Source organism: Erythranthe guttata, chromosome 4 (genome assembly GCF_056151865.1).
Source record: "Erythranthe guttata isolate IM_541 chromosome 4, IM_541, whole genome shotgun sequence".
NCBI classification, from domain to species: domain Eukaryota; kingdom Viridiplantae; phylum Streptophyta; class Magnoliopsida; order Lamiales; family Phrymaceae; genus Erythranthe; species Erythranthe guttata.
The window spans coordinates 329,098-348,781 of record NC_142536.1 but is presented as its reverse complement, the minus strand read 5'-3'; the positions used below and the strand labels follow the sequence as shown (position 1 = coordinate 348,781).

At 37.9% G+C, this 19,684-nt stretch overlaps 6 protein-coding genes across 8 annotated transcripts; 4 read left to right on the top strand and 2 right to left on the bottom strand.

Annotated features, from left to right (window-relative positions):
• Positions 1-36: 36 nt before the first annotated feature.
• On the bottom strand, positions 37-3,416 carry LOC105955126 (Cyclophilin-like peptidyl-prolyl cis-trans isomerase family protein). Of its 2 annotated transcripts, none has more exons than XM_012978829.2 (8): positions 3,159-3,416; positions 2,688-2,871; positions 2,078-2,117; positions 1,787-1,834; positions 1,316-1,401; positions 951-1,088; positions 706-856; positions 37-441 (listed from the first exon to the last, which is right to left on the bottom strand). In XM_012978829.2, the coding sequence occupies exons 2-8, from the start codon at positions 2,837-2,839 to the stop codon at positions 355-357; spliced, it is 702 nt and encodes a 233-aa protein (XP_012834283.1). In that variant the 5' UTR covers positions 2,840-2,871; positions 3,159-3,416; the 3' UTR covers positions 37-354. The 2 variants fall into 2 exon arrangements, with proteins under 2 accessions (XP_012834283.1, XP_088672258.1); XM_088816132.1 differs by having other exon boundaries at positions 2,688-2,863; positions 3,159-3,300.
• A 374-nt stretch (positions 3,417-3,790) lies between these two features.
• On the top strand, positions 3,791-5,964 carry LOC105955133 (uncharacterized). 2 transcript variants are annotated; one of them, XM_088816135.1, is made up of 6 exons: positions 3,791-3,983; positions 4,124-4,187; positions 4,298-4,447; positions 4,534-4,593; positions 5,641-5,749; positions 5,833-5,964. In XM_088816135.1, the coding sequence occupies exons 1-5, from the start codon at positions 3,932-3,934 to the stop codon at positions 5,672-5,674; spliced, it is 360 nt and encodes a 119-aa protein (XP_088672261.1). In that variant the 5' UTR covers positions 3,791-3,931; the 3' UTR covers positions 5,675-5,749; positions 5,833-5,964. The 2 variants fall into 2 exon arrangements, with proteins under 2 accessions (XP_088672261.1, XP_088672260.1); XM_088816134.1 differs by having other exon boundaries at positions 4,121-4,187.
• A 79-nt stretch (positions 5,965-6,043) lies between these two features.
• Positions 6,044-7,544, top strand: LOC148770857 (uncharacterized). Its single transcript, XM_088816131.1, has 2 exons — positions 6,044-6,197; positions 6,620-7,544. Exons 1-2 carry the CDS (start codon positions 6,182-6,184, stop codon positions 7,393-7,395), a joined length of 792 nt encoding a protein of 263 aa, XP_088672257.1. The 5' UTR covers positions 6,044-6,181; the 3' UTR covers positions 7,396-7,544.
• Positions 7,545-7,876: 332 nt separating this feature from the next.
• LOC148770856 (putative glucose-6-phosphate 1-epimerase) lies at positions 7,877-8,689 on the top strand. The gene is made up of 3 exons (XM_088816133.1): positions 7,877-8,091; positions 8,167-8,269; positions 8,369-8,689. Exons 1-3 carry the CDS (start codon positions 7,981-7,983, stop codon positions 8,572-8,574), a joined length of 420 nt encoding a protein of 139 aa, XP_088672259.1. The 5' UTR covers positions 7,877-7,980; the 3' UTR covers positions 8,575-8,689.
• Positions 8,690-9,247: 558 nt separating this feature from the next.
• LOC148770855 (uncharacterized) lies at positions 9,248-11,414 on the top strand. The gene is made up of 5 exons (XM_088816129.1): positions 9,248-9,557; positions 9,817-9,891; positions 9,973-10,029; positions 10,123-10,277; positions 10,362-11,414. The coding sequence occupies exons 1-5, from the start codon at positions 9,438-9,440 to the stop codon at positions 11,155-11,157; spliced, it is 1,203 nt and encodes a 400-aa protein (XP_088672255.1). The 5' UTR covers positions 9,248-9,437; the 3' UTR covers positions 11,158-11,414.
• A 635-nt stretch (positions 11,415-12,049) lies between these two features.
• LOC148770854 (uncharacterized) lies at positions 12,050-14,681 on the bottom strand. Its single transcript, XM_088816128.1, has 2 exons — positions 12,485-14,681; positions 12,050-12,388 (listed from the first exon to the last, which is right to left on the bottom strand). Exon 1 carries the CDS (start codon positions 14,650-14,652, stop codon positions 13,081-13,083), a length of 1,572 nt encoding a protein of 523 aa, XP_088672254.1. The 5' UTR covers positions 14,653-14,681; the 3' UTR covers positions 12,050-12,388; positions 12,485-13,080.
• Positions 14,682-19,684: the final 5,003 nt, after the last annotated feature.

Sequence of the window (19,684 nt, the reverse complement as noted above, 5' to 3'; positions counted from 1 at the left end):
ACAATACCAAATTACAACACAGTGATAACTGATACGTAGTAAAAATGTTCGCTCGAGTAATTCAAATAAACTGTCATCAAAATCTTTGTAATGTGAACAAAAAGCAATTTGTGTACAAAATACAGTAGAAAATAATAAGGAATAGGATCAAATGGGAGGCAAATTATACAAAATAGAGCAAATGAAGAAGCCCTTGTGCATCAGAAGTGATTGTACAATCAGCAAGCATTTAGAGGAATAAGAGTCCGCATGCGACAGTGACACAAGAAGATAATAACTCAAACCATAAGATCGTTTCCTCTAATCAGATGGTTTCATCCTAAGGCAGAAGACTATCACGGAGCACAACTTCCATTACAACTTTTGTTTTAAGGTAACTTCTATGATACCTATGGGTGCTTTAGGCCGATAATGCTCATCCGTGTCTGCCTCTTCAATTTCCTGAAATCCAAATCATGCATTAAATGTACAAGTCACTACTCGGTAAAATTTAATTATAACAGGAATAACAAAACAGATCGAAAACAATTATCAACATAGAGAACACTGAACAGATATTGGCTTCTTGCCAATAAAAAGTGATATAATTTCAGAAGCTGTAAGGAATATTTCACAAACTTTTCGATAGCTAAAATTTCAGGTCTAGTCAGTAGTATTGATTAAAATTGTAAAACAGGAATGTCGAAGAGCAGTAAGAGTTGTAACCTGAACAACATCTTCACCCTTTATGACACGTCCGAATACATTAATTTTCTCGTTTAGGTCTGGGATTGGTGCTGTAGTGATAAAAAGATCGAATCCACCCCCATCATGTTTTGTCTTGGAAGTGCCCAGCATAAATGCCTCATGCTTCAGGCTAGTACAAGAATAATATATTCAATAGGACGTTTGGCTTTTTATGATAATGTTGACTTTGACTGAAAGTATATGAGATCTGAGATAAGACAAACCTTGTATCGAGTTGATTGTAATGTTTTCCCCTTGAGGTCCAATCTTCCATATTTCCAGGTCTATTAACATCACCTCCTTGAATGACAAAGTTCTTTATTACACGGTTAAAAAGCATTCCTTTGAAGCGTCCTTTATGACTGCAAATCAAATTGGATAGTGAAATCATGCCAATTGAGACTTTATTCTTTGGAAAAAAACAAAATAAAAGAAGCAGCACATCGGACAGACTACCTTGGGCAGAAAATTTGTTCAAAATAATCAGAAAAAGTAACAAGAGCAGGGGGGAAATTATTCGGCGCTACACAGGTTACATTGCAGAGATTAAAATGCAATTTATTTGTAAAGTAATCAATGTAGTACATACCACGACTTAATAAATTCACTAACAACTTCTGGAGAACCTTCCTTGTAAAGTTCCACAGTTATTGAGCCTTTCGAAGTTGTTATCACCTGATCACATATTTACGTGTTAACATATTCCTAAAACGGTAACGAAAGAACCAAAGGAACAGATGAAAAATGCAGGAATCTAAAATTGCCACACCAACATACAGATGAGATCAAACATGATTTTGGAAAGAACAAATTATGAGTAACTATGTCATTAGTAGTAACTGTTTGTTATCTGTAATTTAAAGCACCTCATATCAGATCACAAACTTAAAGCACATTACAATCTGGGAAAATGCAAGGTATAGTGAGTAACAATATAATCCATGTACACAAACACTTTTTGGGGGTATCAATCTTCTTATACCTCATGGAAATATTAAATTCAATTCAATCTAGTAGAGAGTAACAATCCATTAATAAATTAGCTCGCCAGAAAACTTACCGCATATTTTGGCACATCAACTTTCTTTGAATCACCAAATGAGTCATGCTGCAAAAAAGCAGAAATAAATGACTTCAGAAAAAAAAAAAAGTGGAAGCAAATAAAGAGAATGCCATAGTTGGTGCCTGTGATTACTTTTAACATCAAGAGAAAGTGAAGTAAAAATCTATGACTATGTAATCCGCGGTACAAGTTCGAACTTCCATTTGTCAAATTGAGTAGTAAAACATACTGAAGTACAACATATTAAATAAAGTAGTTGTTGCATAAATCATTACAGGACAACTGTACCTCTGCACTCGATAAATTATCCTCCTCCTGAAAATTTGACCTGAGCAATATAAACAAATGAAGGTTATGAACAATGTAATCACCATTTTACGACCTTCTGTTTTAGCACAAAAACGTAAATACATATGCTGCAGTATTTTCCCGAACCACTCCTCTAAAATCTAGTACTACAACTCATTCATAACAGTTACTCAATGGAATTTATTGGTCGCTTTCCATCAAAAGGAATGTGTATCTTTCACTGAATTGTTGTACAGTAAAAATCAGTATAACCAAATTAAAAGCAAAAGCAATACCTACAACCATAATACATTTAATATTATAGTGGAAATAAATTGTATTCTATAAGTATCTTGTTTCATAGGGTTACTAGCACAAAAGGAATTCGAACCTAGTATGAGAAACAAATCCGGGTAGTTTCCCCTGAATGTCCCTAGAACGATCTTAAATCAACATAGTTTCATACCTAGCCCTCACTTCTCCACATTCGATTCAATACGGCAAATAATCATAAATAAGTTACTAGGAGAGTAACTCATCTTCAACTAAGCAGCCATACAGTAAAAACACAAAATATATCACAATTAAATAAAAATAAAAATGAGAAGACCTCCGATTCCAATGTCTGTAGGAGGTGAAAAGAAAAAACGCCATGACAACAACAATCAGTCCGTAAATTGCAATTGTAACGAGACTAATTCGACTGGGTCCCTTCTTCTTTTTACTCTGCAGTAAGAGAGCTTGAGGTTTGATCTTCGCCATTATATTCTCCCACAAACTTCAAATCTTAAGCACTACAAAAAGAAAAATCACGAATCAATAACTACGATTCTAAAGTATCGGCTGCTTATGACAAAACCTTAGATTCAACATACTCATAGTAAAAACACACGGAAAACATTGAAATTCAGTTAAATGATTCCAGATTTTCGTGAAATTATCCCATAGAAAAATCAAATACTCCAGAATCAAATTAGCAATTCGATAATTTCGACCTGATATTAAGGAAACTATCAGCATATAGAAATTAAAGTCAGTTTGGGTAAAATTATTAACAGGAATAAATAAAAAAAAATAGCACCTGATCCTGATCTATGCTAGGGCAAAAGTCGACGAGTGAGGAGAATTGAGAAACGATTTCTTCAAATACGTATCCACAAAATTACCGGCGTATTCCGCCGTCGGGGAAAAGAAAAATGGTTGCTCCGCTTCACAAATTTGTCGTTTTACGATTTCTTCGCTGTATAAAAATTGAAGTTGAGATATATCTACATATTATATATATATGTATATGTATATGGGAATAAAGTTCAAATTCCAGATATGAATCACAGACATCACATATGGGGGTCAACTTTTTTCTATTTACTACTTTCCACCTTACAGCCGTTCATGACTTGATTCCAAACGGCGACGTTTGATAGATGGGTTAAAAGTCCACTTTGCCCCCAAAAATATATTTCAAGCCTAAACATTTCTGTGTGATGATGTGGCAAATGCCGTTTAAATTGTGTGCCACGTGGCTGCCTTTCATTAGCGAGATTTCGAAAAAAAATTAAAAATTACTCCAATAATAATAGGATTAAACTCCAATTTTTCCCAGCTGAGAACCAGAGTCACGCCTTCAGCATTTCCGTTTTCCCGCCTGTTCCCGAAACTTCTCTGAATCTCTTCATCTCTTTCAATTTTCTCCGATCTAATTCCGAAGTTACTCTGGTTTTTTCTTCTTATTCTGAATCGCACAGCATAAACGGATAAAATTGCAGCTACTTTAAGAAATCAGAAACTTCGTTTCATTCGGTGAAAAAAAATCAGACCGGTACCAGCTTTTTGAGAAATCAGTGGAGCTAGCAAATGACGACGGTGAAATCCAGAACAGATGCGATGGATTCTGACAACAATTCAGGTTATTCAATAGATCGAAGTAGTATGCCGTCTGTTTAATTTATTATGATTAGGAACAGAAAACAACAAGTATGAAATATAGCTGATTCTGTTCTCGAACTAGTGTAATTTTTGTTTCATGTTTTTTGTACAATTTAGTAGGTACTCAGGTCAGTAGTCAGATTCAGATGTACCTGAAACAGAATCATGACGATTGCTTAGCAAGGTATTGTTGAATTCAATAACGAGTAGAAATAAATAATAATTTAGGAATCGGAAATTTCCCCAATCATTTTCATGTTTCCTACTGATTTTTTTTTTTCCTTACAATTGTAGTGCTGTAGAGGTTTTTGCTACAGCATTAGGTTTTGTGATAAACAATCCGAATTTAGTTACTAGCAAAAAATCGGCTGAGATTTTGAGGGATGATGGATCGGAATCATACTTGCTATTGAAGAGTGTTGAAACTCAGATCAACACGAATCTGTAAGTATTTACATATTGATTGCCTGTGTGACATGTATAAACATCATATAGGTCTTATTCTAACTCGCGATGCTTTGCAAATTCAGGCGAATAGTAACCGATCTCAGTCAACTGAAAACTAAGCAGCTGGAAACTCAGACTTCAAGGTATGTTCATAACCTGCTCCATTTATAGACTGCAATTATTGAATATTTTTTTAGAAGAAAACTTTCTGTAATTCAATTATTTCTTCCTAGAATTGTGAGCCCTTGACGTACAATATATCGGACCACTTCCATATCTTCGAGTAAACAAATTGAAATTAGATGTGCGGTGCATATTTCATAAGTAGATAAATGGATAGGAAAACACAGAATGGGAGAGGCTTATGGTTTTCTGTATTAGGATGAAAGTGAATCGAAGCACGAGGAATCTGAGTTGGAATTAATTTTCACTTTTTTTTCTTCTAAAGCATACACAGCAAGGGTCAACCAAATTCCAATTGAACTATTCCTAAGGAATCTCTTCTCTGATAATTTCTAGAAATTTAGCTTGATAATAATAATCTTTTTGGGACAATCTATACTATTTTACAATATACCTTTTTAAAAATTGCTGGAAACATAACGAGGCTTCATTTATTCGTCTAGAAACTTACCTTTTCCAGTTCACTATCAATATATAAATAGTTGATTGTTTTTATTTTATTTTTAACTTCCTTATAGGATTATGAATTATTGGTTTGGTTTACTTTATTCATTTCTAAATTGAAATAAATTACGATTGCAAATTAGATGTGCTGCGGGAAACGCGTTTCGGTCTGCAATATGCTAGCATGAATATGTACAACCTTTTTTGACTGTGCCTTATGAGGCTATTTACATTAGGTTCTCTGGGTTGGAGGTGCTTGATGAACATGTCGGTAACTTTCTCAATCGGATTTCTACTGTCTTCAGAGCATATAAAATAGCATAATATGAGTATTATTGTTTTAATTGCTACATTGAAATATTACTCTTGAGTTGAATAAGATAACCGTTACACATGTCAAATATACTAACTTAGCTGCATTGAAATATTACTCTTGAGTTGAATAAGATAACCGTTGCCAAATATACTAACTTAGCTATGAGAATATTATATTGCGAGTGGTGCAACATTGCAGATTTTTACGATTAAAACGTGCATGTTAATATCATCCTATTGATATGCAGGCTGCAGGGAACTATCTCCGGAATGTTGTATTGATAACAAAAGTAAACTTGGTCAAAAAAATTTAACAAGGACTTACATGATAGAAAACAAGGAAAATGGCTTGGCCAGGTACGAATTGGATAGTTCACCAAACTAGCACTTCCCTTTTTATTTGCCGTTTCTAATTATGTTGCACTTTCTTGAAATTTCAGGCCTGTAGCTCTCTTTAGTGCACAAGGTGTAGAGAACGAACTCGAGTCCATTATTAGCTCTCTTGAACTTTTGAGCAACAGTAATAGTACACCAGCCCTCAAAAGTTCAAGAGAGCTAATAATGGACTCGTCTGCTATTAACATAACCACCACTTCCATATCTTCGAGGAAATAAGTGGAAATTAGATGTGCAAACGGTTTCTTGTTGTTGCTGAGCACATGCACTGTAATAAATCAAGAACATAGGTCTGAAGGTAGTTTTGACCTTTGATACTGGTGCATATTTCATAAGGAGATAAATGGATAGGAAAACATAGAATGGGAGAGGCTTGTGGTTTTCTATATTTGGATGGAAGTGAATCGAGGTAAGAGGAATCTGAGGTGGAATTAAGTTGCCCTTATTTTTTCCTAAAGAATACACAGCAAGTGTCAACCAAATTCTAAAATGAACTATTCCTAAGAAGAATCTCTTTTCAGATAATTTCTAGAGTTTTAGCTTGATAATAATAATTTTTTTGGGCCAATCTATACTAATGTAGAATGTACCTTTTTAGAATAGCTGGAAATATAACAGACTTCATTTATTCGTTTACAAACTTACCTATATTCCTACGTAGACATGATTGATGCCGGAAAAATCTAAATTGTTCTATATATGAAACAAAATCAGCATTGAGTTTTGTAGTGTTCACCTCCAATAATTGTTTTGAAGTTATTAGATGGAACTTAGAGCATTTTCTGCATGAAAATAGTATACTAATATTGTTTGAAATGCTTGAATTGTTAGGGGATATTCCACAAGACGCGGATGTTAGCGGTGCTTGGGGCGGGTCAAACTATATATGTCTTGATTTAAGTGGCGGCGGTAATAATGATGAAGACGACGACGACAGACTTGATGAAAATTATGAGGATGATGATGATGGCAAGAGCGATGATGATGGCAAGAGCGATAATGATGATGATGATGATGATGATGATGATGATGATGATGATGATGATGATGATGATGATGATGATGATGATGGGGGCAGCGATGATGATGATGATGATGATGATGATGATGGGGGCAGCGATGATGATGATGGTGGTGGGGAGAGTGATCACGAGTTTGATGGTGCTCCGTATCGGGCCTACTTCATCGGCAAAGATATGTATTGGCAAGAAAATGTGGGAGGATATCTTACAGAACGTTTTTGTCAACAGCAACACGAAAAATATTTAGAATGCGAGGAGGACTACCGTTACGATTATGCGGACCAATATGGGCCAGCTACTTATGTCTGCTACGACCCTCCACCAGATACAAGACCAGCCGATATAGATTTTAAACTTCTTCACGAAGAAAAATTGAGACGGGGTCTAACAAACAACCAAATTGCTTGTCCCCCCTATTGGCTACATGCTGAAAGTGGGAGTGATGGGGAACCTATACAGGATTGGGATGTCAATTCTGACACCCCATGGCATATTCAGTTGAAAGAGAAAGCAAGAGCAAGAAGGGCAGAGGAAGAAAAAAGGGCAGAGGAAGAAAAAAGGGCGAGGAAGCTCCGAAAACATTAAAGATTTGGGGAGGCTGACTCTGATTACCCTTGGCGCACATATTTTCCTATTTTTTTTTAAAGGGAAACTTTGACTCATAAACTGTTGGAAAAAAAACTTGCACGCTGTTGTTCTGGAAATATTATCTTTGATGGGCATTTTCCTATTTTTGCTTTTCCATTTTTTTTTTCTTTTTCTTGAATAACATACTGCATTTAAACATAGACGGTGTTACTTAAAAATTTCGCATCTGACCATTTTTTAATGATGACAAAAAACTGTAAGTGTTGTTGTATCGAAGCTTACTTGTTGTAGATTGTTGTGTTTTCCAGCAGTTCTGTACTGTTGTTAGTGCACATACATATGAAGGAGGGAGTTACCACGTTAAGACTGATCGAAACAAGGTGCTGTTTCTTCTTTTGGTCTTCAGAGTTAAAAAACGGTACTTGATGTTCCCGAGTTGCAGAGAACAATCCATATTACATATGATTTAATTGGTGAAAAAAGAAAAATACAACTGTGGAGGTTCAATCATGAACAAGATAGTGGATTTGTCTATTTTCTTTTATTATAATTGCCACAATTTAACTTAATTATCTCTTCCCGATGTTCAGTGAAGTTCGGATTGAAGGACTGGAGAATGTCGATTATCTTGACTATCTGCAGAACAAAAAGCGATGTACTGAAAAAGCCCAAGCAGTCACTTTCGACTCTGAAGTGAGTATAGTATATATAAATGCTCTGCTGATTTTGTATAGCGATAATTTGTTGACCTCGCGTTTTAACTTTTAGGTGGACAAGGTATATCTCGGCACACCGCATATGATCTCTGTTATAGACCGTCAATTAAACCGAACTTTTACCATTCATAAAGATGGTGCTCTTCCCGACATTGGTAAGGTTTGTATATACATACTTTTTAGAGTTTCGTGTTTGTATGCAACGAGACTATTTAATAAAGCGTGCGTTTATCGATTTATTTGTTTATTGGTAGTTGTGTGGAATCCGTGGCGGACGAAGGCAAAGGAAATATTTGATTTGGGAAATAAAGAGTATAGAAACTTTGTGTGCGTTGAGGCGGCTGCTGTGGAGAATGCAATCACGTTGGATCCCGGTGAGGTGTGGACCGGGACACAGCGTCTTTCTGTTCACCACTGGACCGATTCCGATGTACTGCCAGATCCTGGGAATATTCTTTAGAAACTATAAGAATCTGATTTGTTACTTACTACATTTATTCCGATGTAGTGATTGAAAATATTCTTTAATCTTGCATTGAACATATCTACAAATGTTGATTTTTGCTCTTTGATTAAGAAATGCTTGCTCTGCTAGTTTCTGATTCTTTACTGTTTTTATTTATTTATTTATTTATCCACCTATTATAAGTATAATACACAATAATATTGATATTAGGCTATTAGCTATTGGACAAATACAAAAAATATAGATTAATTTTCAGAAATTATAATTGACTGACAGGATTTCATACATATATCAAATTCAAGATAAGCTATATTTCCCTCATTTTTTTATTTAAATATAAATGATAAATCTGAAGGCCATCACAGTTAACTAAAACAAATAAGAACAAAACAGAGAAGACGGGGGTATTGTGGTAATTTCGGCGCCGGAAAATGCTGTACATACCTGTATCTATCGATTCTGTTTCTATATAAATTGACACAAGTGTGAAGACGGCGGAAAAAACACCAAAAAAGAGAGGTCCGAAAATATTATAGAATAAATAAATTTACAATTAAATAAAAAAAATATACTAATAAGAACAAACCAGAGAATACGGGGGTATTGTGGTAATTTCGCGGCCGAAAAGTGGTGTATGTAATGCCTGTAGGCTGTATGTATCGATTTCAGTTAGAGAGCGGAAACTAGATTCTGTTAGTATAAATTGACACAGCTGTGAAGAAGGCGGAAAACACCATTTTCAATTTTCTGATCTGCAGCAGTTACATAATCTCCCGAGAGCTTCTGCAGCAGTTCAATTAAACACTCACACACACGCACACGCACACGCTGTGTGAAATTCTTCGCTGGTAGTGGACATGTCATCATCTTCATCGGCGGCGGCGCCGCCTGTGGAGAGGCCTTCTGCGGTATTTTCCATCGGAATCAACGGCCTAACTTCAGTCGTTCTCAGTCAACCTGGTGGCTACTCCGCCGAGGTATATAGTATATTTTCAGTCGTTCAAGTTTCTCCGTTCGATCCAGCCCATCTTCAATCGCTGGGAATTCCCCAATTTCCTAATTTTCTAACCCAAGTCCACATCCAAATCTTCAGCCTTAGTCTAAAACGACGTCGTTGAGAACAGATCCAACGTCTAATTTCCTTTTTTTTTTTCAATTCCAAAGCTGCTAACTAAAACCGAATCCCCATCCAATTCCGGCGCCGGTGACACTTGCATTGATTCGATTCATTTGTAGGTTCTTCTGTATGGAGGTCAAGTAAAATCATGGAAGAACAAACGTGGAGACGAGTTGCTTTTCATCAGTAAAAAGGTACTTCAATTAGTAATTCCCCTCCGACGAGTTGGTTCAAATTTTCCTCAAGTAATTTTCCATATTATTTTTTTATTTCAGGCTGTTTTCGAACCTTATAATCCGATTCGTGGAGGCATCCCAATTTGCTTTCCAACGGTATTTTTCTTAATTTCCTTTTTCGCCCCCCCTGCAATTGCATGCATTTTGATTGATCAGAAGAAACTGTTGTTATAAATCTTCATCGATCAGTTTATCAACAATGGAGGAACGGAGCAACTTGGATTTGCTAGGCTCAGATTCTGGGAAGTTGACACCTCCATTGATTTAACTACCTCCTCTGATAAGGCATCTATTGATTTGATTCTGAGGCCAACTCATGATGACTTGTTAAATTGCCCTAATCAGTAAAGATTTCTTCTTCTTCATCTTTTTTTTTTTTACTTAATTTAATTTAATTACTGCATAATTCTGGTTTAATTTTGTTGCAGATTTGAGTTCCGTTTACGTGTTATCCTGGAACCAAACGGAGATCTAAAGATGAATTCTCACATACCACAAGACATGGATACGGATGTTAGCAGGTCCTGGGGTGGAGTAGGTTCTAATAACGGATATTACGACTACAGCGGTGGCGGCAATAATGACGATGGCAATGACGACATGCTGGGGGAAGATTATGAGGTAGATGATGATGGTGAGGGCAGCGATGATGACAGTGGTGAGGGCAGCGATGATGACAGTGGTGAGGGCAGCGATGATGACAATGGTGAGGACAGCGATGATGACGATGGCGAGGGCAGCGATGATGACAATGGTGAGGACAGCGATGATGACGATGGCGAGGGCAGCGATGATGACAATGGTGGTAAGAGTGATCATGAGTTCGATAATGCTCTGTATCGGCCCTACTGGTTCAACGATGATTTTTTTTGGCAAGCGAACGAGGGAGGACATCTTACAAAAGATGATTGTATAGACCGACACAGAACATATTTAGAATACGAGAGAGACTACTCGTACGATTATGAGGACGATCATGGGGTACATAGGTATGTCTGCTACGACCCTCCAGAAGGAGCAAGACCTGAGGATATAGATTTTATAGTTCATCACGAAGAAAAATTGAGACAGGGTCTAACAAACAACCAGATTGCTTGTCCACCCTATTGGCCAAATGCTAAAAGTGGTCCGGATGGGGAACCCATTCGGGATTGGGATGTGAATTCTCATATCCCCTGGCATGTCCAGTTGGAAGAGAAAGAAAGAGCAAGAAGGGCAAAGTAAGAACAAAGGCGGAAGGAGCGCCGAAAACGTTAAAGACTTGGGAAGGCTGACTCTGACTCTGACTAGCCTTAATAAACTTGCACGCTGTTGTTCTGGAAATAATCTTTGATGGGCATTTTCCTATTTTTGCTTTTCCATTTTTTTTTTCTTTTTCTTGAATAACATACTGCATTTAAACATAGAAGGTGTTACTTAAAAAATTCGCATCTGACCATTTTTTAATGATGACAAAAAACTGCAAGTGTTGTTGGATCGAAGCTTACTTGTTGTAGATTGTTGTGTTTTCCAGCAGTTCTGTACTGTTGTTAGTGCACATACATATGAAGGAGGGAGTTACCACATTAAGACTGATCGAAACAAGGTGTTGTTTCTTCTTTTGGTCTTCAGAGTTCAAAAACGGTACTTGATGTTCCGGAGTTGCAGAGAACAATCCGTATTACGTATGATTTCATTGGTGAAAAAAGAAAAATACAACTGTGGAGGTTCAATCATGAACAAGATAGTGGATTTGTCTATTTTATACCCCGTTTCTGGTTTATTCGTTCCACCTTTTTCCGCCACCACACTCAAAAAGCCAATGTCTTATTTCAGCAGCAGGCAGCAAGTTGATCAAAGTGTTGTTTAGTTTCTTACATTAAAAAAAAAAGTTGTGTTCCAAGTTGCTGAAACTTAAAAGACATTCACATTTCCTTGTCTCTTTTCACTCAGTCATCAACATTCCATAATTTAAACTTAAAAGACATTCACAATTCCTTGTCTCTTTTCACTCATTCATCAACATTCCATAATTATTGCATCCAGTTTGTTGCCAAAAATGGTATTAATTCCCCTGTTTTTACTGATTTTATACTCAACTTTTGGGCATATGATGTTTGGTGGGCATGGCCATAAGTTACAAAAAGGTGGTAACATTTGGCATAGTGTTGGTTAATTTTACAGGTTGTCTCCCATAACCAACTTGGAGAACATTTTACAACACCACAAGCAAAGCAAAACAGAAGTAAAAAAACAAAAAAAACATAACAAGGAGAATTGATTACATTAATCTTACGATTGGTCATATCGAGGACTTATCCCCAAACGAGATGAGCCCACTTCTCCAGAGTTACGAGGGCTATGAGGTCCTCGGAGTTGACCAAACCTTGGACTATATGCTTTCTCCGATAAACGAGGACTCTGCACTACTTTAACCTCTTTTGCAGGCGTCGCTCAAGATTAACTTGTCAAAATCCTGAAAATTTTAAAATCAACACAATATCACACAGTGATCATATATATTACAACAGAAAACTAAGTTGACGTATATCAACCAAATCTGAAAACCAACCTTGAAACCACCAGTCCAATCTTGCTTGTAGCAGAGTAGCCTCCCTTGAGTGTCATTCTTAATCCCACGAAAAGGGCACAAATGTTTCCTCCATTTTCACAATTATTATCTTTTCAAAAACACCGAAATGTCTATTTGGCTATTGCACTAAGAAACTGCACTGCGTTGGAACTCTGAATATAAATGGAAGCAATTTGCCCAATACTTTACATGAATTCGGTCTTACAATGTTCCCTTGTAGAAGCTAATAACATCCAGTATCAAGATATTGGAAGATTCTAGATTTATAAAAATGCTAACTTAGGGACACCACGATTTGAGAAGAAAAAACAGTGCCTGGTGAATCTCCGAAGCCTAAAAACTTAAATGCTATGCAATAAAAAAAAAACTTATATGCTATGCAATCAGAGTTTTTAACTACCGAAAAACAACAATCACACATCACCAACACAAATCATAATTGTATGTAAAGCTCTTGAAAACAAACCAACATAAATATTGTACCGCTAAGAGCCATGTTTCAAAACTTGCCCCAAAAAAGTCGATAAATAGATAGGGAAGAAAAAAAAAGGGACGAACATATAATGTAAAAATAGTTACTTGTCTAACATTCTAACTAACTTGCGAAGCTTAGAACTCGAGTGACAAACTTCGCTCCATTTTAACTGAAAGCGAATACCGCTTAGTTGTGGACATTCTAAGAAGGCTGCCCACTGTATAGGTTGCCATCTTTCACATTTATCTAATGTTTCCGATTTCTGACTTGTTACAGCCTCCAAATCTCGTCTGATTTCTTGGCTTACACTTCCTCTCGCGATTAGGATGGTGCGCAAATACTCTTTGATTTTCTTCTCTTCAATTTCTTTCGATAAATAATGTCGCCTGATACCGGGCTGGGTAATCCTCTTCGGACGGCAAATACACAACAAACCATTTAAAGCAGATGAAATTGTATATATCTCAAAATAACACATTTGCAAATGCTTCACCACCACCACAGGTTTATCAACAAACAAGTCTGGTTGTGGAATGCAAATAGAATCAATATACCGGCGAGTTTGATGAATATAGAGAGAAATCTGAGAATGGCATAAAGCCTGGAGCAACTGACTTATTTTCAAGAGCCACGACAGAGCATCAATACAAAAACCATCACTATTAACCAGTCTTATGTTTGACGTCCTGCAATTTGGTGCAAAAGAGATGGATGGGATAATTGATCCTGTATATCCAAAATACAAAAGGTTTGGGGCATCAATACAAATCTCATAATTTGTATGATACGAGAGCTTTAGAGTTACGGACTTTAAATTAGTGAAGTTACGCCCCCTCACATGAAACCGAACGTTACTGCCGACAATCTTGATTGTTTCCAAAGTTGGGACGTCATCGATTTCAATGTAGTGGTTTTCAATGCTTATACCGTTTACTCCTCGAAAGTCGTCACTGATAAAAGTGAAGTGCTTGAGATATTTGTGAAGCTTCTTATCCAACTTAATTGTTTTAATCCCTCTACACTCTTTGAAATGCATAGTTGTAAGCAAGGTGCAGGTTGAGAATATATTGTCCAAAGACTCTTGCTTGATCAAAACCTTTCGGAGACCAAGTACTTGAAGACCCCCAAAATGTAGCTTCTTGTTGTTGATTAATAATAGATCATATACCAGACCACGATGAGGAGGATGATCCGGAGAATGGGATTTTTTGGGATAAATAATAGAGAGACGAAACTCCTTAAGCGCAATCCCCATAGTTGTGGTGAGTATAATTGGGATCCATTTATCTAGAACCCTAACCGTTTCCTCGTGAGCTTGATGATGATGATCGTCGCCTCCACCACCAAGCAGATTTATAGAAAGCCGAAATTCCTCCAATAAAAGCCCATTCGGATCACAGTATCCCTGCAAACTCCTCTCCACAACGGATAGAAATTGATGCTTGTTTCCTTTGAATTTGGGTTCTGATAAATCGAAATTAGGGCGACGGCACCAGATGTAACGCCATGATTTGGACAAGACCGAGGTTCGGACCGCCTCTTCTTGTGAGAGAAAGTAAACAATCCTCTGCAATAAACCTTCTGGCAAATCGGATATCCTATTATCCACCTTCTCCATGGAATTGGAACCCCCTCTTCCGTCTTCCCCACCCCGTTTTGATTTTTTTATCATGCCTCCCTCTCTAATCTTATTATCGACAGTCCTAATTAAGATGTATGTATGTAATAATTATATATATAATAGAGTTTTGAAGGTGATTAGGTTTTAATTTAATTGAGCCCAACAAGGTAAGGTGTAGAGGAGAGAGAAAGAGGAGAGAGAAAGCCCACTAACAAGCCAATGGACAAATTTCGGCCCAGTCTTGTAAAGCCCGCCCGTGAAACAAACAAACAACAACAATCAGTCCATAAATTGCAATTGTAACGGAGACTAATTCGACTGGGCCCCATCTTCTTTTTACTCTGTAGTAAGAGCTTCAGGTTTGATCTTTTGACCAAAGTCAACATTTTCCATTTTCCTTCGTGCTTTCGAAAACTTCCCAACACTTCTAAAATCTCTTCGTCTTTTCAGTGTGCTTTGATCTATTTCCTTCTATAATTTCAACTCTAGTCTAAAACTCCGAAAGTTAACTCTGATATTTTCTTTATGTGAACCGCACAAAATAGACGAATGTTATTTTTGTTTTTTATATAATTTTATGAAGAATATCGTTGAAGGGTGGAAAATCAAAATTTAATACTTTGTACCAAGAAGAAAAATACTTTCGTATGATGTATTTATTGAGGGTTTTTTTTGTCGTCTTTGCAATAGGAATTATTTTTGTGCTGGAAATGTCAAGTTAAATTATTTTCATCCACCGTTAAATTAATTTCTCACTAAATGACTTTAAAAAATGAATTTGGTTATATAAAATTAAAAAATGAACTTGGTTATCCTCGACGTGTTGCAACGACTCTGTAGGCTAAGAAGAGAATGATGCTATTGTGGTGGAAGACATTGATTTACATGCAGAGCCGCAGTACGATCCGGCTGATTTCATGGACGAAGATAGTGACATCGAACTGCCGGATTTAGTATTAGGTGGCGGAGGCGGAGGCGGAGGCGGAGGGGATGAAGGAGATGGCGATGGTGATGGTAATGACAACCAAGATGAAGACGGTCGTGATGAGGAAGCTCAAGTTCAAGATAACGATAATGACAATAAGGAGACCGAGGAGTACGTTTGCTACGAGTATGTTATGTGCATGAGGAAGAGAGAGAGAGAAACGACGTCGTAGGGTGGAAAGCGGATATTCACTTAAAGAAACGTTGAGGATAGAAACGCGCTTTTGGGGGGCTACGGCTGTTTAAAACTCACCACTCCGTGAGTGACACGTGGCGTGGCCGTTAGTTGTTAGATCCAGCTGAAAGTCTATAAATAGGACTGGAGCTGCATTCAAGTAGCTCACGTTAGATATTTTGGGGTTAAATCCTTTGCAATTTTCAATTGTAGATCACACATTCAACACAATTCCAGTTTTACGATCTGAAAGCTAACAATTGGCCATCAGAGCATTGATCCTAACAACCACACACGATTGAATTGGTTATGGCGAAGATTAATAGTACTCGGGTAGAGGCAGTGGAGCAGCAATTGGTGCCGATGGACGAGCAGATGAAATCGATGGAGCAGAATGTGGCGAGTTTGTTCGGCGGACAGCAAACCTTACGATCGGAGTTGCAGGGCGATTTAGAGGAGAAGATTGCAGCAGCTCAGAAAAGTACGGATCTGAAGTTTGATGAAGTATTCAAACAATTTGATGAACTAGGGCGGATGCTAGCAATGAATCGGGGAAAGGAGCAGTTACAGAGCGGTGGATCCATGGCGAATCCACCACCGCCGACGGCGCGTGCACGATCGGAAGGAAATGTACCCTACACGATTCCCATGCATCGACAAACGGAAAATCAAAATGGGGGAAATGGAAGTCATAGGGCTCCGAAGCTAGATTTTCCACGATTTAATGGCGATAATCCTCATGGATGGCTGCGTAAATGCCAGAAATATTTTAATATTACGAGGATGATAGATCACGAGAGGGTGGGCTATGCATCAATGTATATGGAGGGTAAGGCCGACCGCTGGTATTCGGATTATGTGGAAGGGCGTGAGGCAATTGATTGGTTAGGGTTTGTTGACATGGTGATGGAACACTTTGGGGAAGACGATGATGATAGTGTAGTGGAAACGTTTAATAAATTGAAACAAGAGGGTACAGTGGAGGAGTACAGAGACAAGTTTGAGGAACTCAAGGCATTCATGCTAAACATGAATCGAACACTATCTGAATCCTATTTCATAAACAGCTTTATGAGTGGATTGAAAGAAGAAATCAAGAGCATGGTGAAATTGCTTAAACCGAGGACATTGAAGGAAGCTATGTATCAAGCTAAACTCCAAGAGAGAGCAGTGGATCAACTGCACAAAAACATGAGGAGTTATCCCAAACCTTCGATGCATGCATCACATGCTAAGAGCTTCAAAAGCACCTTTGGTGAGTATTCTAACAAATAGCTTCCTCTTCTTATTGAAGACAAACCTACACATGTTAAACGATTATCAAATGCGGATTGGGAAGAAATAAAGAAGAAGAGTCTATGTTTTAATTGTGATGAGAAGTTTACTTACGGCCATAAGTGTAAGAGGTTATTCATGATTTTGGGGAAGGAAGTCAGTGAGGAAGAGAAGGAGTTAGAGGAAGTGGAAGAGGAAGTGGAGGTCTATAAAATCTCTGTGTAGGCTTTAGCTGGTCAAGTAAGTGACAAAACCATTAAACTAATGAGAAGGGTTAACAAACATCCTATATCCATCCTGGTAGATACAAGCAGTACTCATACATTTCTTGATCCTGGTACAGCCAAAAGAGTTCAATGTCTCCTAGAGCCCACAACATTGATGAGAGTTACTGTAGCAGATGGTAGAAAAATTGTGAGCAATGCCAAATGCTCTTCTTTTAAGTGGCAAATAGGCCAGTATGCATTTGCCACTGAGGTCAGGATCTTGGAATTGGGAGGGTGTGACCTAGTCATTGGAGTGGATCTGCTGAGGCAAATGGAACCAGTTACTTTTCACTTCACTCAGCAACGAGTGACTGGTTATTTACAAGGGCAAAGGATTACCTTGCAAGGTCCTACACCTAGTGTGTCCATTCAAGCCATCACAGAAGAAAAGATGGACGGGCTCATCAGTAGAAATAAGATCATGATTGGATGTGTGTGTATGGTTTCTGGTACAGATGGATCACCCAACACCACAACACCACCTTCGTACCTCTCCTCTACCCTGGAGGAATATGCAGATGTGTTTGCCACACCTACATCTCTTCCACCTGAGAGAGGAGCTGAACACTCAATCACCATTAAGGCAGGTATGGCTCATTTTAAGCTGCAACCTTATAGGTATCCCTATATACAAAGAAGGGAAATTGAGAAGATGGTGGATGAGATTTTGCAAAGTGGTATTATACAATCTAGTGTCAGCCCATTCTCTTCACCAGTACTTTTGGTGAAGAAGAAAGATGGTACTTGGAGATTTTGCATTGATTATAGAAAACTGAACTCTATCACAGTTAAGGATGGATACCCTATACCTATCATAGAATACCTATCACAGTTAAGCTCAAATATTTTCAAAGATTGACCTTAGAGCTGGTTATCACCAAATCAGGGTTAGAAAGGCAGACATCCATAAGACTGCATTTGTTACAGCCTCAGGTCATTATGAGTTCAAGGTGATGCCATTTGGCTTAACTAATGCCCCAGCCACATTTCAAGCCCTGATGAATCAATTTTTTAAAGCTCATTTAAGAGAATTCATTCTTGTCTTCTTTGATGGTATCTTGGTTTACAGCCCCACTGCAACACTTCACCAAGAACATCTACAGATCACCCTATCTATTCTGAGGAAACATGAGCTTTATGCCAAGGCTTCTAAGTGCAGCTTTGGTCAACCTAAGATTGACTATTTGAGCCACATCATTTATGCAGCTGGTGTGAAAGTTGATCCAGAAAAGATTGAGGGGGTCAGGGATTGGCCTATCCCCAGTAATGTGAAGGCATTGATGGGTTTTTTGGGCTTAACTGGTTACTATAGAAAGTTTGTCAAGCACTATGGCATCATTGCTAAACCACTTACTGATTTACTGAGGAAAGGTAAGTTTGAGTGGAGTGCTTCTGCCACTGAAGCTTTTGATCAGCTGAAGCAAGCCATGAGTAGTACTCAAGTGTTACAATTGCCAGATTTTTCTCTTACCTTTGTGCTAGAGTCTGATGCATGTGCCACTGGAGTTGGAGCTGTACTTATGCAGCAAGGGCACCCCCTAGCATATTTGAGCAAAGCTCTGGGCCCCAAAAGTCTGGGGTTATCAATCTATGAAAAGGAATTCCTAACAATTCTCTTAGCCATTCAGAAGTGGAGGGATTACTTGATGCACACCACTTTTCTAATCAGAACTGATCAGAAAAGCCTTAAATATTTGTTGGAACAGAAGATTACTACTCCTATTCAGCAAAAGTACTTGGCCAAGCTGATGGGGTTCAGCTATAGAATTGAATACAAAAAGGGATGTGAAAACAAGGCTGCTGATGCTCTCTCTAGAAGAGATTCTGAGGGCTTACTTCAAGGAGAATTGTCTGCCATCAATCAGTGTTTTGCAGCCTATATGTGGCTAGATGAAGTTATGCTGAGTTATGAGGGTGATTCTGCAGTGCAAGAGGCTATTGCACACTTAACCACCAGACCATGGGATGTGTCTGAATTTGAATTTTTGGATGGTTTACTGAAATTTAGAGGCAGGATCTATGTGGGGAGTACTGGCACTTTAAGGCACCAAATCCTCCTTTTCATGCATGAATCAGCTGTGGGGGGTCATTCTGGGGTCCAGAATTCTTTGAGGAGGGTGCAAAGTGTATTTCTCTGGCCTCAGCTAAAAACTCAAGTGAAAGAGTTGGTTAGTTCTTGTGGAGTTTGCCAGCTCAACAAGCATGAGACTAATAAAATACCTGGACTGCTACAACCACTACCCATACCAGAGCAAGCTTGGGCATACATCACTATGGACTTCATAAAAAGATTACCAATTTCCAAAGGGAATGATACTATTTGGGTCATTGTGGATAGATTTACTAAGTATAGCCATTTTATTAGCCTCAGCCACCCTATGAC